Source organism: Lepidochelys kempii, chromosome 6, assembly GCF_965140285.1.
Source record: "Lepidochelys kempii isolate rLepKem1 chromosome 6, rLepKem1.hap1, whole genome shotgun sequence".
NCBI classification, from domain to species: domain Eukaryota; kingdom Metazoa; phylum Chordata; order Testudines; family Cheloniidae; genus Lepidochelys; species Lepidochelys kempii.
The window spans coordinates 63472959-63492970 of record NC_136385.1 but is presented as its reverse complement, the minus strand read 5'-3'; the positions used below and the strand labels follow the sequence as shown (position 1 = coordinate 63492970).

Here is a 20012-nt window from a genome sequence, read left to right as displayed (position 1 = left end):
GGAATTTTTTTTTTGTTTGGGTGTGTACATTGAAATCAAGGCTTACCAACATTTACTGATAAAAATCTAATCTTTCCAAGCCTACATATATCTAAAAAGTTAAAAAAATTAGGCCAACATTTTCAGAGTCAGATGTCAAAAGTTAGGCTCCAGAATCTGTAAACATAAATGGCGTGAATTATACAGGTGCTATTGCTAAGCATCAACACATCCTGCTAAAGTCAATGAGAGCTGAAAGTGCTCAGCACCTTTCAAAATCAGATTAGTTCTATTAAGGTGCCTAAATAGGGATTTAGGAACCTAACTTTAGGCAGTCATGTTTTAAAATTCTGGCCACAAACTATAAAGCCTGATTAAAACTGTTGTACAATAAAATACCCCAATCAGTTTAAATACAGGTACCAAGTCAGAAATTAGAAGGGAAAAGCCTTATTGAGTCTTTTAGATTCTGTCAGGCTGATTAAAACCTTGTTTTTGCCCTGTGAAGCTATAGCTAGATGAATATAGCAAATAGCAAATATAATCTGTCATGCTCAGTGACTAAAAAGGACTTTAAAATGTATAAAAAGGACAAAAATTGATTTTTATTTTCATGCTGTTTTTAATTTTAGAGACTGCTCCAGATGGTAGTCAGGTCATCTATTCAATATCTAAAATTATTTTTTTACCATTTCCAGTATTTATCAGGTGGGGTATTAAGAGAAGGCCATACACACTCTGTGCATTCCAAAGCACAAAAGAAGGGAGGAGGGCTTTTTCATGTAACACCTTAAGAATGCTCCCCAGCAAAACACTGTCCACTTTCCAGTGTTGAAAGACAGTAGTAATACTGTACCTTGATTTCTTCAATTTCGTCTGGCACTATCTTGTATGCAGATATAGTCCCACCCAACCTGAAATTGGGAGAAGAAAATATTCTCATAACCAGTATCACAAAGCATGGAATGTTGTTCATGTTGTCACTGTTATTTTTTAGTATATTAGTTCTGAGTGTTATCTTGGTATTTGAGCAGTTCAGAAAATGTTTCTTTCATTAACCAAATAAAAACCTTTAAGTAGTTAAAATGAGCATCAGAAGCAAGATGTGCTTGGCCAGCCTGAGAGATAAGATCAATAGGAATATGCAGTTATTCAGCAAAGGGAAGTGCACATCATCATGGAGCAGATGCTTTGGGGTGTAAAAATAGCTAAATAGAATGGACAAATAGAAGATCTAAGGCTATGTTTTAGTCACGGATAATTTTAGCAAAAGTCATGGACAGGTCATGGGCAGTAAACAAAAATTCACGGCCCGTGACCTGTCCATGACTTTTACTATATACCCCAGACTAAAACATGGGGGAAAAGGGGACAGCTGGGAAGGGACGGGACATGCCATGGGTGCTCGGGGGGTGGGGGCTGAGGGGCACCTGCAACCTCCAGCTCCTAGCTCCATGTGCTGCCTCTGCTCCGCCCCAAACCCCGGTTCTGCAGCTCCTATTGGCTGGGAACTGCGGCCAATGGGAGTGGTGGGGCGGTGTCTGTAGGCAGAGGCGACACGTGGAGCTAGGAGCTGAGGGAGGGGAGATCCTGTAATCCTTCTGGGGAGCCCCTACCCCCAGGTAAGCACTGCTCCGCACCCGAATCCCCACTCCTGAGCCTGCCCACACCAAAACTCCTGCTGCTGGGGGGGTGGAGGGGCTCGAGACTGCCCCAGCAGCAGACAGTGTGACTGGCTCAGGGGCTGCCTGAGCCGCTCAGGAGGTTCCTTGGCTAGGCACACCGGCTGCTGCAGAAGTCATGGAAAGTCATGGAATCCGTGATCTCTATGACAAACACGGAGCCTTACTAATTAGTAAGTTTCTTATAGGTATTGTGGAAGACATGGGTCTTCAGTAGGTACTGAAGAGTCTGATCCAAAGCCCTTTGAAGTCAACCGTTGGAAAGACTTGAGATAATTGTGCAGAGATAATTGTGGAAGAAAGAGACAAACAGAACTACTCATTTCTCATAGACCATCAAGAACTATTGGATTGTAAAGCCTACAGAAGGTAAAAACTTCTGGCTGCTACAACTCTTGAGTTAGATTTGAAATAGCAAACAAATATCGAACATGCCGCAAAAAAAAAGCCCCTCAGCCATACACTCCTAAGGTAGCATTGTTTGATGATGGCACTTCCATGTTGATGTATATTACCAAATATGTAACGCAGCAGTAGAGATTCATTTTGATCCACATACCTAGCATACAATTCAGCAGTAAAGGAGTTATAGAAATTAATTTCATTTAAATTCCATGGTCACATAGTTACGTTTTTTTAATAGTTCACATTTAAAAAATCCTCCAGAGTTTGAAATCTCCACTTAGAAAATTGGAAATTAAATTTCATCTCCTTAATGATTCTGTGATTTTTTATATAACTGCTTATTTGTGAAGTTTTAATAGATATACAAGTCATTGCCATGTAAATATTAAAAATGAAAAAATGAATAATTAAAAGACTGAACTTATCATTTTGTTTAGAGAAATATCATACAGTAATATAATCATAACATTTCTCTACCTTCCAATATTACAGAGTAACTCTCTTTATACCACCTGGCACATGTTGTTTTTGGTTATTTTATTAAACGGAATGAAACTATTGACTCTACACATATTTATCAAATCAGGGGTATCTATCAAATGTTAATATTCAAAAAAATTGTACAGGTGTGCTGTTTTTCAGAAGAAGATATTTTGAATAAATAGTAACCAAAGACCTGAGTATCTATTTGTCCTTTATTTTGTTAGGTACGTAATTGTTGTGGTATTTTTTTAAAACATGTCCACCACATATGTATAAAATCTTTTTTTCAACATAATTTCTCCAATATTTATCCTCATTCAGTCTCTATTTTTTAACTAGACTGGTGTGAGGTGCCACTGAAAAAATATCTTAAAGAAATTTTATTAATTTTATTTTATTACACTACAAACTAAGTTTGATGGTCCTCATTTCCAGATCAAAGCCCATTCCTCTGGCATTATTTGCCTATCCTAATTCTTTCCCACCTGTAGCCAGACAGCCAGCCCCCCCCCCCCCCCCCCTCAGACCAGCATTGCTGGAAACACAGGAGGAAGCAGGAACAGGGCACTTAACATATATTCCAGCACAGCCTTTGAAGCTGTGAAAGCACAGGTGTGCTGCTACAATGTGCCTCTGGGAACAGATATAACGATTAAGTTCACAGCAGGCAGAGGCCCTGTGACAGACATGGCTCTTAGCCCCTACTAAATAGCGTGATGCACACACACCAACATCCTAGGTGGGAAAATATTTACCCTGATAAAAGAAATGTCCAGTAGTCGAAACTTATTGTTTCTCTCCCTTGCAAGTGTAAACTACTCTTGCAAAAGCTGGCGTCACCCCGACAGACCAGCCTCAATTTGGCATAAGAAAGGAGAAAGAGAATAAAGGAGTACAGAGGTATAAGTAGGGGACCTACAGCACCATGATTTTTGAGTGCTTTCACTATCTATCTGCTGGTCAGATAAGTGACAGCCTCCCAAGGCTTCTGCAGCTAAGAGGGTCCCTACGCCTTGTCCCTTATTCGTCTTTCCGCGGAATTGAGTGACCGATCCTGGCTTGGCACCGCTGGAATCGAGAGATGCAAGGAGGGTAAGAAGCACCCACACCTGACCTCCTATCTTTAGTGTACACATATTTTGAAATAGAGCTCTATACTTTGTTTTCTTTCTTTGGGATTGTGGCTTCAGTTTTGTAACTTGTTTGTGTGTGTAACATCTCTACATTTAAATAAGTAGGCACTAGCAATTTTGTAACCACATGATTAGAATCTAGCTTAATAAATTTTGGTAACCATTTATGCATAAGCCTGACTTGTTTTCTCTGGTTTACTGTAAAGCAGCCAACACAATTAAAGAACCTCAGCCGTTTTGGCTCTAAAGCCTGGCCATTAGGTGAGAGTACTAAGAGCCTAGCGTTGAGTTGTGTCGCCTCCACGGGGCAAACTCTTGGGGCACCTGTCAGTCAATCCTGGCTGCCCGCTGCGAAGGAGCTCTGAGCTCTAGCAGTTAAAGTCACGGGTGTGGAGAGGCTCTTAGTGCTGCCATTGGGGCACCTGTCAGTCAGTATTGACTGCCCGCTGCGAAGGAGCTCTGAGCTCTAGCAGTTAAAGTCACGGATGGTATAAACGGGCATAGCTGGCACCTCACCAAACATCCTTGGCCGTCGGCTAACACCACCATATCATGCATTGACTTTTTTTTTTAAAAAAGAAAGTTGTCTGCAAAGATTAATATGTTGGTTTTAACTTGTGTGTTTCTTAATCAAAGCTTCTATTAAAAATATCATTCTGTATAAAAGATACTTTTTTAAAAAGTTGAGAAACATCATGCCTAAGTAGAAGGTACTGGTACAAGGGGAGAGCGAGCCAGTTATAGCTTTAGTTTCTAAATAAATTAGAAAAGTTTCTTTGTTAAACAGCTGGCCAACTGTATGTATTCTATGGCTCTCCCTACCCAAAACCCCTCGAATAGCCTTTGTAAAGGATGTGTATTTTAAGACTGTATACTGCAAGACCTTACTGTCATTTACTGCTCCTGTTGAAGCAAGGGGACTAAGACTCGCAATAATAAGTACTGCAGCTGGTAGTATGCATTTGCAGGATTAGGTGTCTATTTTACAGGCACTGATATTCTCCCCCAAGGACATGCTACCATGGTTTTCTGTTCATATCATGAAGCACTATCACTGATAATGACAGTACAGCTCTGGGAATATAATTAATTAATATTCCCCCTGCTGGCTCTGCTGCAGAACAGAACTAATTATTTTGCAGGTCCTACAGAAGTGAAACCCATTTAGAAAAAAATTTAATGACAAAGCACTGGAGAATTATCAAATATTTATACAGTTAAATTCTCACTCTCTTACTTGGCAGGGATGGTTTTTCTCTTTCAGCTAGAAAGATATACATCCAGTTAGAATATAATGAAATACAGCTTTAATTTATTATACATTTTGCTTTTTTAATAAAAAAATTTTTTTAAACCAAACAAGATTTGGCTTATGTGTTCTGGCTTATACATCTCTCTACAAGCAGGTCACCTTTAAAACTGATATGTTGCATGTGGAGTGAAACTGCTTTGTGAAAAAGATGTAGGCTATGTCTACAGTAGGAAAAATTATCCCTATAATTGACACTGGTGCATGTTCACTGATGGTAGCAACAGTGGATACTGAGGCATAGACAGGACACAGGAATTTTCACCATCATGGTATTTAACTTATGAGCAGTTAGATGACATAGGGTATGTCTACACTGCAAAAAAAAAAAAAAAGAAAAAGAAGAAAAAGCCCCACGGCAGTGAGTCTCAGAACCTAGAACAACCGATTTGGGCTCATGGGCCTTGCATTGAGGGGCTAAAAATAGCAGTGTAGACATTTGGGCTCAAGCTGGAGCCTGGGCTCTGAAACCCAGTGAGTGGGGAGGGTTTCAGAGCTTGGGCTCCAGCCCGAGTGGGAACATCTACACTATTATTTTTAGTTCCGCAGCAGGATCCCAAGTCAGTTTACCTGGGCTCTGAGACTCGCTGCTGGAGGTCTTATTTTGCAAGGTAGATACAAGGATAGTGGTAGAAATGCATCAGCCCTGTCTATGCTGCAGCTTCCACCACTGCTATCATCAGTAGAGCTTCACTGGTGGTGAATTGTGTGTCTGATTTTTGCCAATGACAATACAGTACACCAAGGGCTCTGATTCTCCACTACGCCTGAGCTTTGCTCAAGTTTAGTTGAGGGAAAGTTGCAGGGAGTTGGCTGCCACATGATTAAGAACAACTCTGCCTTGGTATAAGTTAGAGCTGCACACAAAATGCCCTAATGTTACTTGGAGTAAAGTCCATGAGGGACTTTATGCCAGCTGAGGTGAGGTGTAGATTCTGCCATTCTCCCATTCTGCCATGCTCTCTCCTCTGCATGTCCTACCCATGCCCTATCCCTGGAACCTCCCAATATATCCCCCCTCCTTCTCCTTACACCAGTGGTGATGGGAATAGGAGGAAACAGAGCCACTACTGTGAGATTTACATGAGTGGAAAGTTCCTCTGCACAGGGTGAAATCTTCACTATCCACCCCCTGAAACAAAGTGGCCTTAGCAGACCACAGATTCCAGCCCTGAAACTTTCCTTCACCATTCTCCCAGATCAAGTCAATAAATAACTCAGAATAATTGAATCAGTAGACTCAGGTGGATGAATTAAACTCTACCACTTTTATGTTAATGAATGTAACATGTTTTAAATAGAAATATTTTTATTTGTGTGGTGCAGTTTTGCAACTGGACTGTAAGTGTGTGCCTGGAACCACATAGTGTGGTGGAGACTGACTGACAGGGAACAAGGATGAGTAGTTTTGATCATAATTCTGACTGGTGTATCTGAAATGGTTCCCAGAGAGAAAATGTGGAATTTCTCCACTAGATATGAGAGTGGTTTCACTGCTAAACTGGTTTAGTTTTCTTCCTGTGCAATGAAAACTTTATAGACCCTGTGGATTTAATCCATTTTCCAAAGGACTGATCTGTGTTAATCAAAGCTATATGTGTCAAGGGCTAATCATTTTATCTTGGGCTATATGTGATAGGAAAATTAAATGCAAGACACAGACCAAATGTGAAAGGTGACAGTGATCCAAAGTTAGGATGACGTAATAGCAATTACTGTCAATTAGTTACCTCAGGAAAAAATACTGAATCATGAGACTGATCATGGACAACATTATTCATATTAAACAAAATGAAACCTCATATGCTTTTACTGTGTTCTTCCTTTTAGATAATTATCATACTTGGACCTTGCTAAGTTCAGAGTTCTGGACTGGTTTTCATTTTTTCCAGTGCCATTATAATGGATAGACTGACTGAATCACAAACATATCAATGCCTTCAATTATCAACATAAAGCACTTCCTCTTAGAGCTTGGATCCTGCCAAGGCGCAGATATGTCACAATGAACCAAAAAAAGGGCAAAACTGGGAAGAGTGAAGGGGATCATTTTGCCTAATATACATATATATTAAAACAGTGTCCTTGATAATAGAGCACTTTCATGCATGCAGAGTCATGAATGTAGGGCTGGGGCAGGGGGTTGGTGTGTGGGAGGGAGTGCAGGGTGCGGGAGGGGGTGCGGTGTACAGGAAGGGGCTCAGGGCAAAGGATTGGGGTGCAGGAGGGGGCTCAGGGCAGGGGGCTGGGGTGCAGGAAGGGGCGTGGAGTGTGGGAGGGGGCTCAGGGCAGGGGTTTGGCATGCAGGAGGGGTGCATGAGGGCATGCAGAGTGCGGGAGGGGGCTCAGGGCAGGGGGTTGGGGTGCAGGGAGGGGTGTGGGGTACAGCTGGGGGTTGGGGTACAGGGAGGGGGCTCGGGTGCAGGAGGAATGTAGAGTATGGGAGCACAGAGTACGGCTCAGGGCAGGGGGTTGGGTGCAGGGAGGGATGCAGAGTGCGGAAGGAGGCTCAGGTCAGGGGGGGGGTTGGGGTGCAAGAGGGGTGCAGCAGGCGGCTCAGGGTGCGGGCTCCAGCCAGGCACCACTTACCTTGAGCAGCTCCAGGGTGGCAGTGGGGCTAAGGCAGACTCTCTGCCTGCCCTGGCCCTGTGCTGCTCCTGGAAGCCGCCGGCACCACAGGGGTAGAGGGGGGGCAGAGGGCTCCGTGCGCTGCCTTTGCCTGCAGGTACCTCCCCTGAAAGCTCCCATTGGGCGTGGTTCCCCGTTCCCTGCCAATGGGAGCTGCGGGGCTGGGGTGGTGCCTGCAACGCTTCCCCCCCTCGTCCCCCGGGGCCACAGAGACATGGTGCCAGTGGCTTCCATTAGCGGCACGGGGCCAGGGCAGGCAGGGAACCTTTGTCTTAGCCCCACTGCACCACGGGGCTGGCAATCCTGCGGGCTGTAGTTTGCCCACACCTGCCATACACTATCACAAGCCAATTTATTTCCCAATCCCACAGTGCCATCCTTGGCACGACCTACCTGACACCACAATTAAACAGTTTTAAATTAAGTCGGAAGAAGAACCCCAGCATCACAAACAAACAAAGATACTTGACCCTATAAACGACTTGCAGCTCAGCCACAGAAGTCAAGATATTCTACACCTCATTCAGTTCAAAATGCTCCATCTTATGTACTGCTCCCCCATTCATCTATATCAGTGAGGCTTGATGGAAAACAATTATGATTTAGAATTCTATGGGACAAATATAATAGCAAAGCAATATGATTGATATGCTTACACCTACAACCATTATGGAATCAAATCATATAATGAAACACCAATGTCCCAGGGAGCCAAATTATTCTTACACAACTTAGAGTAAAAGAACTCAAAATCTCTCCTTCTCCTGAAATAATTGGGGGAAAGGAAGAAAAAGCAAAACACACAGAAAGAAAATGGATGCAGTTAGAAAAGGAAAGGGGAGAAACATGAAAAGAGTCATAGAGTACTATGTAAGAAAAAGAGAAAAAAAGAGAGAAAGAAAGCATTTCCTCATGCATGTCTATCTGCCAACTCATGCTAAAAATGCCCAGAACTGAGCTTCTAATGTTCCCTTCTCAACCCTTCCTGGTACCTTCTTTCTTGATCATATCACCACCACCTAGGCCTATCAACTGGGCATCATCTTTGACTCAGACCTCTCTCTCTAGGTCTTCACGTGCAGGCGATAGCTAAACATTACCAATTCTTTCTGCAAAACATCTCTAAGATATGACCTTTCCTATCCATCCACACAACTAACACTCTGTCACACCTCTTGGATAGTGCAACATCTTTCTCTCTGTGCCAAATACAAACTTGCTCTGCTCTTTTCCATTCAGAATGCTGCTGCAAAGATAATTTTCCTGGTCTGTTGCTTCAACCATAACCCCTCTATTTTAATCCCTCCACTGGGTTCCCTTTCTCTACTGCATCAAACATAAACTGCTTGTATTTACTTTCAAGGCCTTTCATAGTCTGCCCTTCCTGGAGGTGACTTTCTCCAGGTCTTCAGTAAGTCACATTGGGGGGTGGGGAATAGTGGAGGGATTTACTCTTTTACTGTACTGTAATGTATCTGTTATACAAATAGAGAAAGGATTTTGGTTTCCAGGAGTGTCTACTTGGCACCTTTCATCAGGGTAAAATTCACATATACAGAAAATTAAAAGAGTATCACTAGCTACTCGCCCTTTCTTGAGTCCATTTTCACATAGAGTATTGATTCAGTACTGGGCAAAACGCAGTACACAATTCTGTGGACACACTGACTTTGCTGCAAATGGGCAGAACCAATCATTAAAATTGCTGTGCACTTCACACAAGAGTAGCAAAAACCTGTCTATTCTGATCTGATAAGTGCTCTGAACAGCACGTTAAAGCAGAACTGAAATTGTTTGCTTTTATTGGTGTCAGTTTAGCTGTCCCAAACGGACAGCCCCACCATGTGAGAATTGGGGTGGGGGGGAGGGCTACACAATGTCACACACATAGATGAGGATGATTAAAATGTCAAGATGAGGGATAAGAAAACAGCATGTCTGAAGAACATGAAAAGCAAACCAAGACTGCACGTCAGCCCAAGAATCTGTGCATCTGATCTGAGGGAAACTGAAATATATGATTTTAAAGATTTCTCTGAAGTACCTTCTACTGACACTGCCAGCACAACCTCTGTCTGGCAGTGTATTTATATTTTTTAAAACACTAATATTCTGAAAATAAGCCAAAACGTGTCAGGATCTCTTTGTACACATCAAATTCTTTTCTGTGTAGTTTGCAAGTTAGAATTGTGATGGGTTTTCCCTGTCATTATCATCCTTTTCAAATATCATTTAGAAACACATTTATTCTTCTATGAAATACATATGCATTTTTAAACTTCTTAGGTGGCCTTGGACTGAGGCAGTGTTGTTTTGTTTTCATAATCTTAGCTCTGACCAAGTATGTCCTTTTATGCAGTTCTATGTTTAGGGAGTGTCATGAGAAGCTGAGCTATTGATTCACCTGTTAAACCTTAATAAATGAGTAATGCTGAATGCAATGTAGTGTTAAAATAACTGCATCCAGCTTGGCTGCTGTCATTTGCAGAAGTTTTCAGATGCCACTTAAATTAACATTAATCATTTCTCAGGCAGATCATGCTATCTAAATGATGCTAAGGCTTTCACTGCTATCAGAAAGCTACATGTCATCAGTGAAATTGTGCTTTCCTCTTTTATTAAAAAAAAAAAATCACTCAGCATAGTGTCATGCAAAGCAGGTAAGTGTATCAGACTTGTCATGTCTATGTTGGGGCTATTAGTATAACCTGAGCACGGTCTTCATGTATCTTGTGTAAGACTCTGAACAGAAGAGGAAAAGGAGGGAAAGCACAGAGTAGTGGGGCATTCCAGGTTATGAGAAATGCATCCCTTAGTGAGCTGCGTCCCAGGCCCACTCTGGAGAAAAATTGAGGGCAACGGATATTGCACTGAGTGGCAAAAAGGTCTATAGTAGGGTGACCCCATTGATGGAATATGGGTTGGAGCACTCTCATATCTAGCCCCTATTCATGCTTGTGTGAAAATGTCCTGCTCAAGGTGTCCGCGGTAATGTTTGGGGAGATATGCAGCCAACATGGAGATGTTGTTGTGTTGGGTTGCCCTCACAGTTATATAAGTATGATAGAATTATAATTATGTAGTAGTAGAAATAAAGATAGACAAAAGAGTATATAGATATTGTAAAAAGGTATGAACATCAGTTCCATGCTGTTGAATTTCACTCTGTAACAAATGCAAGGCCAAAGTGCTAATTATTTCAGGCCGGTACAGGACAAAGAGTCTGTGCTGGAAAGTGATAAGAACTTTGAGGAAACAATGCTGTTCTTTAAAACAACACCCTAATGCTCTTCCCCCGCGGGGGCCCCTTGTCATGCCTACGTAAATCTTGGTATCCAAAGATGGAAAAATAGATAGTGGGATAAAACTTTTTAAATGAATCAAGAGTCATAGATTGTGTTGTTAAGTAAAAGAATGAATGATGAGTGCATGGAATTGAGAGCCTGAAGCAGGGAAATAATTGGTTAGTAAATGGTGCCAGCTTAATCCTAAGAATTTCAACCTTGATATCCATGGGCCGAAGAATATGCAAAGTGGAGATAACCGGATGACCCCCAGTGGGCGAACTGGAATCCACCCAAAACGCATCAAGGAAGAACAAGAAGATAACACCTAGCCAGCATGAAGCCGTCATGGATGTACCACCTACTGATTGAGCTGATTGATGGTCATCTCAATTGTAAATTCAGCATGATGAAGCAACTTCCATAGACTTGTACTGAACCAGAGACCTATAAAAATTGGGTCCAGGGACTGTGTTCTTTGAGTCTGGTTCTACGACCACCCTCCAAGAGCATCGGATGCACATCTAACAACGACTTGGCTCCACTCTCGTGTCCAGGCCACCTGGCCAGTGACCTGGCATAAGCAACATCTAGGTTGGTAACTATAACACCCTCTATGTAGAACCTGTGTGTGAATGGATCTATATAGAAATTGCATATAGGAATATTTTGTTGTATTTACAATACACATGGCAATTTGCCTTGTCCCTCTTACAAGATCCTGTTGGTATCATTTTTATTAGTGTAACCGTTGCAGATACACCAATTCCATAATTTGATTGCTTCTGAGCATAGGGAATGGGATCTCACTCCACCCTGCCTGTTGATGTAGTACATGCAGCGAGATTTTAAGAGTGGTAAGAAATGACAGCCATCATTTTGTACCGCCCTCATTTCTAAGAGGTTGATGTGCAGGGTGTATTCGATGGGTGTCCATCTGCCCAGTATGGTGTGTTTGCCGAGGTGTGCTCCCCAGCCAATGAGGGAGGCATCAGTAGTTAGCATCATGGTACTTGAGGGTTGGAGAAAGGGGAATCCGGCACAAACGTTTTTGGGATGTGTCCACCACAGCAGAGAGTCCTTGACCTGACTTAGCATGGACAGAAGTTTTAGCATGCTGTGTTTTGGGGGGGGAGATATACAGTACGAAGCCAGCCCTGAAGTCACCTCATATGGAGCCTTACATGCTTGACAACAAACATAGCTGCAGCCATATATCCCAGAAGGTGGAGGCATATGCATGCTGAGATCTGGAGGCATATTCGAGCACTGGATATCAGGTCTGTTCTGGCTGTGACCCTGTGAGGTGGGAGAAAAGCCCTTGCTTGTATGGCATCGAGTAGATCGCCAATGAACTCTAGCTTCTGCACTGGTGTTAGTGTGGATTTTTCAAGGTTGATGAGGAGACCTAATCTTGTAAAGAGAGTCATTGTTGTATGGACCGCTTAGAGCACTTCAGCCTCTGAAGGAGCTTTGAGAAGGCAATCGTCCAGGTACAAAAAGATGGTGATGCCTTTTTTCCTTAAGAAGGATGTGGCCACTGCAAGTACCTTGGAAAAAACTCGCAGTACTGTGGATAGTCCAAAGGGTAGCACCTGGTATTGATAATGGCCATTGCCGACGACAAATCATAGGAAACGGTCTCTGGGTGGGATGCATGGCGATGTGAAAATAAGCATCCTGCAGATCGAGGGCCGAGAACCACAGTTCCAGTGCTGGGATTATGGTGGAGAGAGTGACCATCTTGAATTGCTGCAGCTTGACAAACTTGTTCAGATAGCGAAGGTCCAGGATAGGACGCTAACTGCCGGATTTCTTCTGAATGAGGAAGTAGTGGGAGTAGAAACCATGTCCCGTGTTGTAAGGGATAGGTTCTATGGCTCCCAGTTGAAGAAAATGTTTCACCTTCCCACCAAGGATGGAGTCGTGAGAGTGGTCCCTGAAGGGGGGGGGGGGCGGGGTGTAGCTAGGAAGGGGATGGAATATCCCTGCTGGACTATTTCCAGGATCCATCTGTCCAAAGTGATGAGCATCCAAGATGGCAAAAATGGAGCTAGTAGGTTGATGTGCTGTTGATGTGCTAGAGATGTTACAGATAGTAGGGATGGTAGGTCTGACTGGAGCAGGTGAGAGGTTCTTGGGACCTCAACCACACCTTCAAAATTGTTGTTTAGTGAAAGATGTATGAGATGGTGCTCCTTATGTGGGCGGTTGTCTGCGCCTGTTTGCGGTGGGGTCTCTGGTGACAACGTTGGTTATCAAACTGTTGTTGTGGATAGTATGGCTGGGGTTGCGATTGTGGGGGAAGCTGGTATTTCCCTGATTTCTGTTTTGGCGGTGGGGTGTATATTCCGAGAAATCTTAAGGTGGCGCAGGAGTCCTTTAAGTAATGTAAGGCATTGTCAGTACGTTTGGAGAAGAGTTTTTGTCCCTCAAATGGCACCTCCTTAGGGAATCCTGAAAGGTGTACCAGGATGCGTATCTCATTACTACCGAGGTAGCAATGGATCGGCCGGCCACGTCTGCTGAATCTAGGGAGGTCTGCATAGCTGTATGGGTTATTAAGTGGCCTTCAGCTATTAGGGCAAGGAATTGCTCTTCTTTTTGCCTCTGGTAGGTCTTGACAAAGCTCCTCCAGTTCTTATAGTTGTACTTGGCCATGAGGGCCTCATAATTAGAAATTCAAAATTGGAGGGTATTGGATGAATAAGTCTTCCTGACAAATAAATCCAACCGCTTCCACTCACAGTCGAGATGAACGGCTCAGGATTGGTACTGTCCTCCCTTCTCCAGCACTGCATTTACCACAAGGGATTTCAGGGTAGAATGCGAAAAGAGAAACAGCTCATTTTGCTGGCACATAAAATTTTCTGTCTGCCCGCTTGCAGGTGGGTGGGATAGAGGCTAGAATCTGCCAAAGGAGGTTAGCAAGTTCAAGTAGGGCCCCACTGAGGGGCAGTGCAATCTTTGATGTCAAGGAGGTATGGAGGATGTCAATAAATTCATGTTGTTGTTCCTTGACCGCCTCGAGGGGGATGTTCAGTGAATCAGCCACTCTACAGAATAAGTCCTAGAAGTTTCTGAAATCATCAGCTGCTGCTGGAGGTGGCAGCATAATTGCTTCTTCGGGTGAAGATGCAGAGAAGTGCAGGGCTGGAGATAACTCTTCGTCCTGCCCCTCTTTCTGTTCCTCCTCCTCCTGCAGTATTTGCGGAGGTTGTGGTTCTGGAGGTCAGGAGGTCACTGCGGAACAAATGGAAGGAGGCCTCTGAATCTCTGTGCTGCAGGGTTGCCAAATTGTGCTCTATCTGTGACATAAGGATCCCAATATGGCCAGTTAGGTGGGGGGGGGATATGCGGAGGGCCTGAAAAGATTGAGTACCCTGCATTGTGGGAGGATAAGCCTAGCAGGCTGGTGCCATTTGCCCTGATGTGGAACAGGCAATAGATTCTTCATACTCTTCCTTGGGCTCACTAGGAAAGGAGGCACTGTTCCTGGTGGAAAGAGTGAAGAGTGTCTGGACTGTGAGGATGGAGAGACTTGTGGTAGGTTCCGTCCAAGGAGTCTGGAGTGTCTGAAACTGCCAGATCTGATATATGTCTAAAAGTCGGAGCCGTGCAGACCATGGTGCCAAGCTGTGAGATTTAGAAAAGTCAGCAGGTGGCGCCAGAGAGGTTTTTGGAGCTATTGATTTAGTCAGTGCCAATGTCGGTACTGGTGGCTTCCTCAGTGCCGAGGGCTTCTGTGTACAGGGCTTCAGTGCCATGGATGTAGTCGGAACCGACAGTTTCACCGCAGCCAGTGGTTTTACAGGAACTGGCAGTTTTACTGCTACCGATATCAGTGCCAATGGCTTCTTTGGTGCCACAAAGTCTTGGGGCCACAGATGAAGTAAAGGGCTCGCTTTGGTTGTCACTGATGGCACTGATAGCCTGGTGGCACTGATAGCTGGAGCTGTGCTCTAGTAGAGTCTTTAGACCATTTCTTGGAGACTGAGTACTCGGTCCAACAGCAGAGTTATGCCCCTTATTAGAAGCTGTTGATGCCACGGATCTAGCCAGGGATGGCATTCTCACAGCTTCTGCCTCAGGAGCCAAGGAAGGGACCACGCTTTTCTTACCCTCAGCCGTCAGATGATGTCTTTTTCTTATTCGTGCATGGGGAGTGAGGGTTGGTAGATGACCGCGTGGAGCATGAGGGTCTCTCCGGGGAGGTGTAAGAACCCGGGTCTGAAGCTGGTCGAAGGGACTTTTCCATTAGGATTAATTTTAGTTTAATGTTCCTGTCCTTGAGTGCTGTCGGCTTTAAGCCCAGGCAGTGGGAACACTTCTCGGGAACATATCCCTCTCTAAGGCAATGGATACACTGTCCATGACTGTCTGTTACGGAAAAGGCGGCCCCAAATGACACACCGCTTAAATCCAGGAGAGCCAGGCGTAAGGGTGAGGCAGTAGCTTCTCTGACGGGAAGGGAGAGAGGCAAACGAAGACTACAGTAACCTAAGAGTATAGAGTTGTAAGGGAAGTAAAATAATAATTATTTTTATATTTTTAGGGAAAAAGAAAGAAAAAAAGGAGGAACTAGCTAACTACAAGAGAAGAAATGGAGAAAGGCACAATCTAAAGGGAAACCAGAGCCAGGCTCTGCTAAGAGTTCCATTCCAGACCACAGCAATAGAGAAGGAACTGAGGGTGGTCAGACTGCACAGTGCTATATATACATCCCGCACACAACACGAGGGAGGGAAGAAGCACATGTGTGGTCCAACGGGCACTGCTATGAAGATCTCTGATTCCAGACATAAAAGCACTGCTGCACCTACTGTGGAGCACCTGTGGGGATACCACCTGAAGAAGAACCTAGTGCACTATGGGGCACCTCTACCTAACAGTGCTTAAAGGAATAGTACAGTGCGATAGGGGGCTTCCTGATCCTGCTGCTGCCTGTGATAGGTGGGTAGACTGTCTTCCCTTTTAACTTGTATTTCATGAGCCTCCTTGGTGCCTCACTGAAGATGTGGGAGTCTGTAACCCCAGAAAACAATAGAGGGGGAACAGATGGCCCTGAGAAGACACAAAACGTAATAAAAGAAATCTGAAGAAATTTGAGAGGGATGAAATGCAGCATCTTTATTACTCCTCCCCATGGAATGAAGGAGTGGGCAGGGATCACAAATTTCACCACTGTCTCCAGGGCCGGCTCCAGCGTTTTTGCCACCCCAAGCGGCAAAAAAAAAACAACCCAAAACTTGCCGCCGAACATGGAGGCGGAGTGATGGTGTGGCCGAAGAAGAGTTGCGTCCAAGCCGCCGAATTGCCACCGAGCACAAAAAGCGCTGTGACGGAGCGGCCGCCAAATTCCCGCCACCGCCATGGGCGGATTGCTGCCCCAGCGCCCGACGTCCTGCCGCCCCTTTACATTTGCCGCCCCAGGCACCTGCTTGATTCGCTGGTGCCTGGAGCCAGCCCTGACTGTCTCCTTCCAGCAGAAGCCAAGTAAATGGAGGCATTAGAATTGGGGAAAGGAAGAAAGATGGAAATTTTATGAGCAACTCCAACAATTTTTTTAGGTTTTTGTTTTCACTAAACAAATTCATTGAAAATTGTTCAAAAAGCCTCATAAAACTTCTAATACAAAGGATGCATCCACCATTAATAAAATCTACACATTTTACTATGAGATTGAGGCTTCATTGACTGTAAAGTGGATTGAGACCCTTGAATGAAAAGAAGCTATATATGTACAAACAATACAGAAATTATTTATTGTAATACATAGGTTTAAAACTTTCTTTTTTTTAAACTCTGGCAGATGGTCTGGCATCCAGAATACTGTATAATGTACTGCCACATGAAACACCATCTGAAAATACATCACTTTAGGATAAGAATAGCATACATAAACTGCTCTTCAAATGTTTTCTTAGAAGGAAGATCAGTACTGCATGGTTTCTAGTGCCATGGTTCCAGTAGATTACAAGAAGAGAGAGTGGTACTGCATCTGAGAACTGGGCTGAAAAACTAGCTCTTTGCTCAGAATTTCCAGTTTCTAAACAAAATATTTTAACCTGCTTTCAAATGCAGAGAAAATCTTAAAAATGTACTGCCATGTAAAAGAAGAAACAATTTGTGTGTTGGATGACTACATGGTTACAGAACCGAGGAATGATTTTAGACTGTTCCATCTGATTGGTAGTTTAACTATGGAAGTCATACATTAAATCAAACAGACAAGAATGTCAACTAGGTTTAAGGAAAAATGTGCTCAGTGACTTTAAAAGTTCCTACTAGGACATCAGATACTTGACCGGCCAGCTCATTAAACAACAAGAGCAGGATTTCAAGCTTCATGTGAGAAAAAATATGCAGAACCAGAAAAATCATCCTCATAAAAACAGCCATAAATTCACATGGTTTAGACAAAGGAGAAAAAAGCCTTTCAAAAGCCATTGGAGATTTAGGCCATGTCCACATAAAAAAAACTGGAATAAAAAAACTGGCCTGGGTCAGCTGACTTGGGCTCATGGGGCTCCAGCTCCAGGGCTAGAAAACTGCTTGCAGACATTCGGGTTTGGGCTGGAGCCTATGCAAGTGTGAAGGGTCTGTACAGCAATTTTTAGCCCAGAAGCCTGTGCCCGCGAGCCCAAGACAGCTGACCTAGGCCAGCCACAGCTGTGCTGCAGGGTTTTTTAATCCCTGTGTAGACGTACCCTTAGTTTGTAGGCTGAAGACTCCAGAAAGCACAGTAGACTATTACAATAGGGGCGAAGATAATACATTCTTCTTTCTTACTTTGCCCTACAGGAGGCACTTTTTCAATGGGATGGGTATTTTTAAAGTAAGTACACTTCTATGAGGGGCACAGAGAATCTGCAGCAGTACAGTCAGCAGTGGATCATCATGGGGCAGTCACACATTGCCCAAGTTAAGGGAATTTGTTGCGTGTCTGAGAACAAAACCTAGTTTACATAATATGAAGCAGATATGGAAATAAAATCTGCAGATACTGCAGGTTACAGTATCCATATAGGTTTTAGAGTAACAGCCGTGTTAGTCTGTATTCGCAAAAAGAAAAGGAGTACTTGTGGCACCTTAGAGACTAACCAATTTATTTGACCATAAGCTTTCGTGAGCTACAGCTCATTTCATCGGATCCATATAATAGAGCTGAGGTTTCTAATCCTATGCGTGGGAATGCAGGGCTCTTCTGCTGAATTACCCGGACATCAGGTTTTAGAACACTGTATAGAGAGGTAGAGTTATTTTTGCTGACTCGCTCTATGGGTACATCTACACTGCAGCTGAGAGCGTGCTTCCTGGCTCTGGTAGACAGACACGCACGAGCTCTGATTGAGCTAGCATACTAAAAATACCAATGTAGTGAGGGGTAGCATGGGCAGCAGCTTGGACTAGCCGCTTGAGTACAAACCCACCAGTACTAGCCCTGGCTACACTACTATTTTTAGTATGCTAGATCGAGGAAGAGGGTAAATTTTATTCAAAGAAAGGTAAAAAAATAAAGGGGGGATGGATGGTATACTGGAAGTACAGGCTTTTGAGATAAAGTCACAGGTACTGTTGGTGTTGGAGGACAATTTGAAATGAATCATAATATTTAGATGGAAAAGATGTAGTCTATTCCTCATTCATGCCAGGCAGGTTTGCGCCCAATAAATCTATCAATGCAACAAAATGTCAATGATAGTAAGATGACAGAACATCATGACTAACACAGTAGAGTGTGTGGAGGGCATGTGCAAACAGTTTAGGGTCCAGATCCAAAGTGAATAAGACACAAGTTTCATAAGGTACTCTATATGACTAACTGTTTAAGGGTATGCCTTCACTACCAACGTTAAAGCGTTTCCGTGGCAGCGCTTTAACGTGGCTGTGTAGTCGCGGCTCCCAGCTCTGTAGCACTGTCTACACTGCCACTTTACAGTGCTGAAACTTGCATCGCTCAGGGGTGTTTTTTTTCCCTGAGCGAGAAAGTTTCAGCACTGTAAAGTGGCAGTGTAGACAAGGCCTTAGGTAATTCCTTTTTAAAACACTTCCATACAACAGTAATTACAAGAAGGATCTTGGACTCTCTTAGAGACTGGCAGCATAGCAATGATTTGGGGGATTTCACCCCTGGATGCTAACCCCAGCTCTGAGACTGACTTTCTGTGTGCTCTTGAGCAAGTTAGGTTCACATCTGGCTGCCCTCTTTATTCTCTGCTCTCCCTCTCCAGCCAAAAGTCAATCATCTGGAGTGTACTCACACACAATCCAAAACTATACGTGTACTTAACATGCAAAGTTAGTTTTCCTGCCTTATCACTTCAACCACATAATCTCCCTTTTCTCTTTGCATCCTTCTACTGATTCCTCCTTTTCCACTGCATCAAATAAAAACAACTTGTCTTCATTTTTAAGGCTCTTCATAGTCTATGTTCACCCTATCTATCACTTCTTTGTACATGGTTGAAATGTTGACTCCCACCTCCATACTGTCAACAGTGCTAGTCTTCATTATCTATCTGTAAATTTTCTAACCATTGCACTTTCTCCCCTGCCTCTCTTCTGCACAGGAAGAGCTCCCCATAAAACTCTACAAAGCCACCACATTGTCCTCCTTCAAATCCTTCCTTAAAACACATTTCTGCCACAATGATCACCAAAAGCTTAACACCACACAATTCTGTGATCCTCCCTAAGAGAAACTCCATTAAATGAAAAAAGAAAAGGAGTTCTTGTGGCATCTTAGAGACTAACAAATTTATCTGAGCATAAGCTTTCGTGAGCTACAGCTCACTTCATTGGATCCACTAAATGAAGATTTGTTCAGTTTGTTTCACACAGGTATTGAAAGATGCAACTGTGACAGACTGACTATCCTGAATAAACTTTACTTAATTAAGTTAAGCATTAGTGAATTGAGTTTGTCCTTGATAGCTACTGTATTGAAAATGCAAGAGTTTCTGTGTTATTGTAGGATTGTATGTGACTCTTTAAATGACTTGACTAACTTAAAAGTCAAAAAGAAAAGGAGTACTTGTGGCACCTTAGAGACTAAGGAATTTATTTGAGCATAAGCTTTCCTGAGCTACAGTCAAAAACTTCAAAA

At 43.4% G+C, this 20012-nt stretch overlaps 1 protein-coding gene across 20 annotated transcripts in view; it reads right to left on the bottom strand.

Moving 5' to 3' along the window:
- Nucleotides 1-20012, bottom strand: part of GPHN (gephyrin) — a 590148-nt gene that overhangs the window by 322438 nt on the left and 247698 nt on the right. For 18 of the 20 annotated variants that reach the window (XM_073348373.2, XM_073348352.2, XM_073348355.2 and 15 more), the window contains one exon: nucleotides 836-893. The exons of the other annotated variants lie outside the window; for them this stretch is intronic. In XM_073348373.2, coding sequence (XP_073204474.1) covers nucleotides 836-893 — 58 coding nt within the window. The remainder of the gene's footprint in view (nucleotides 1-835; nucleotides 894-20012) is intronic. 20 annotated transcript variants of the gene reach the window in all.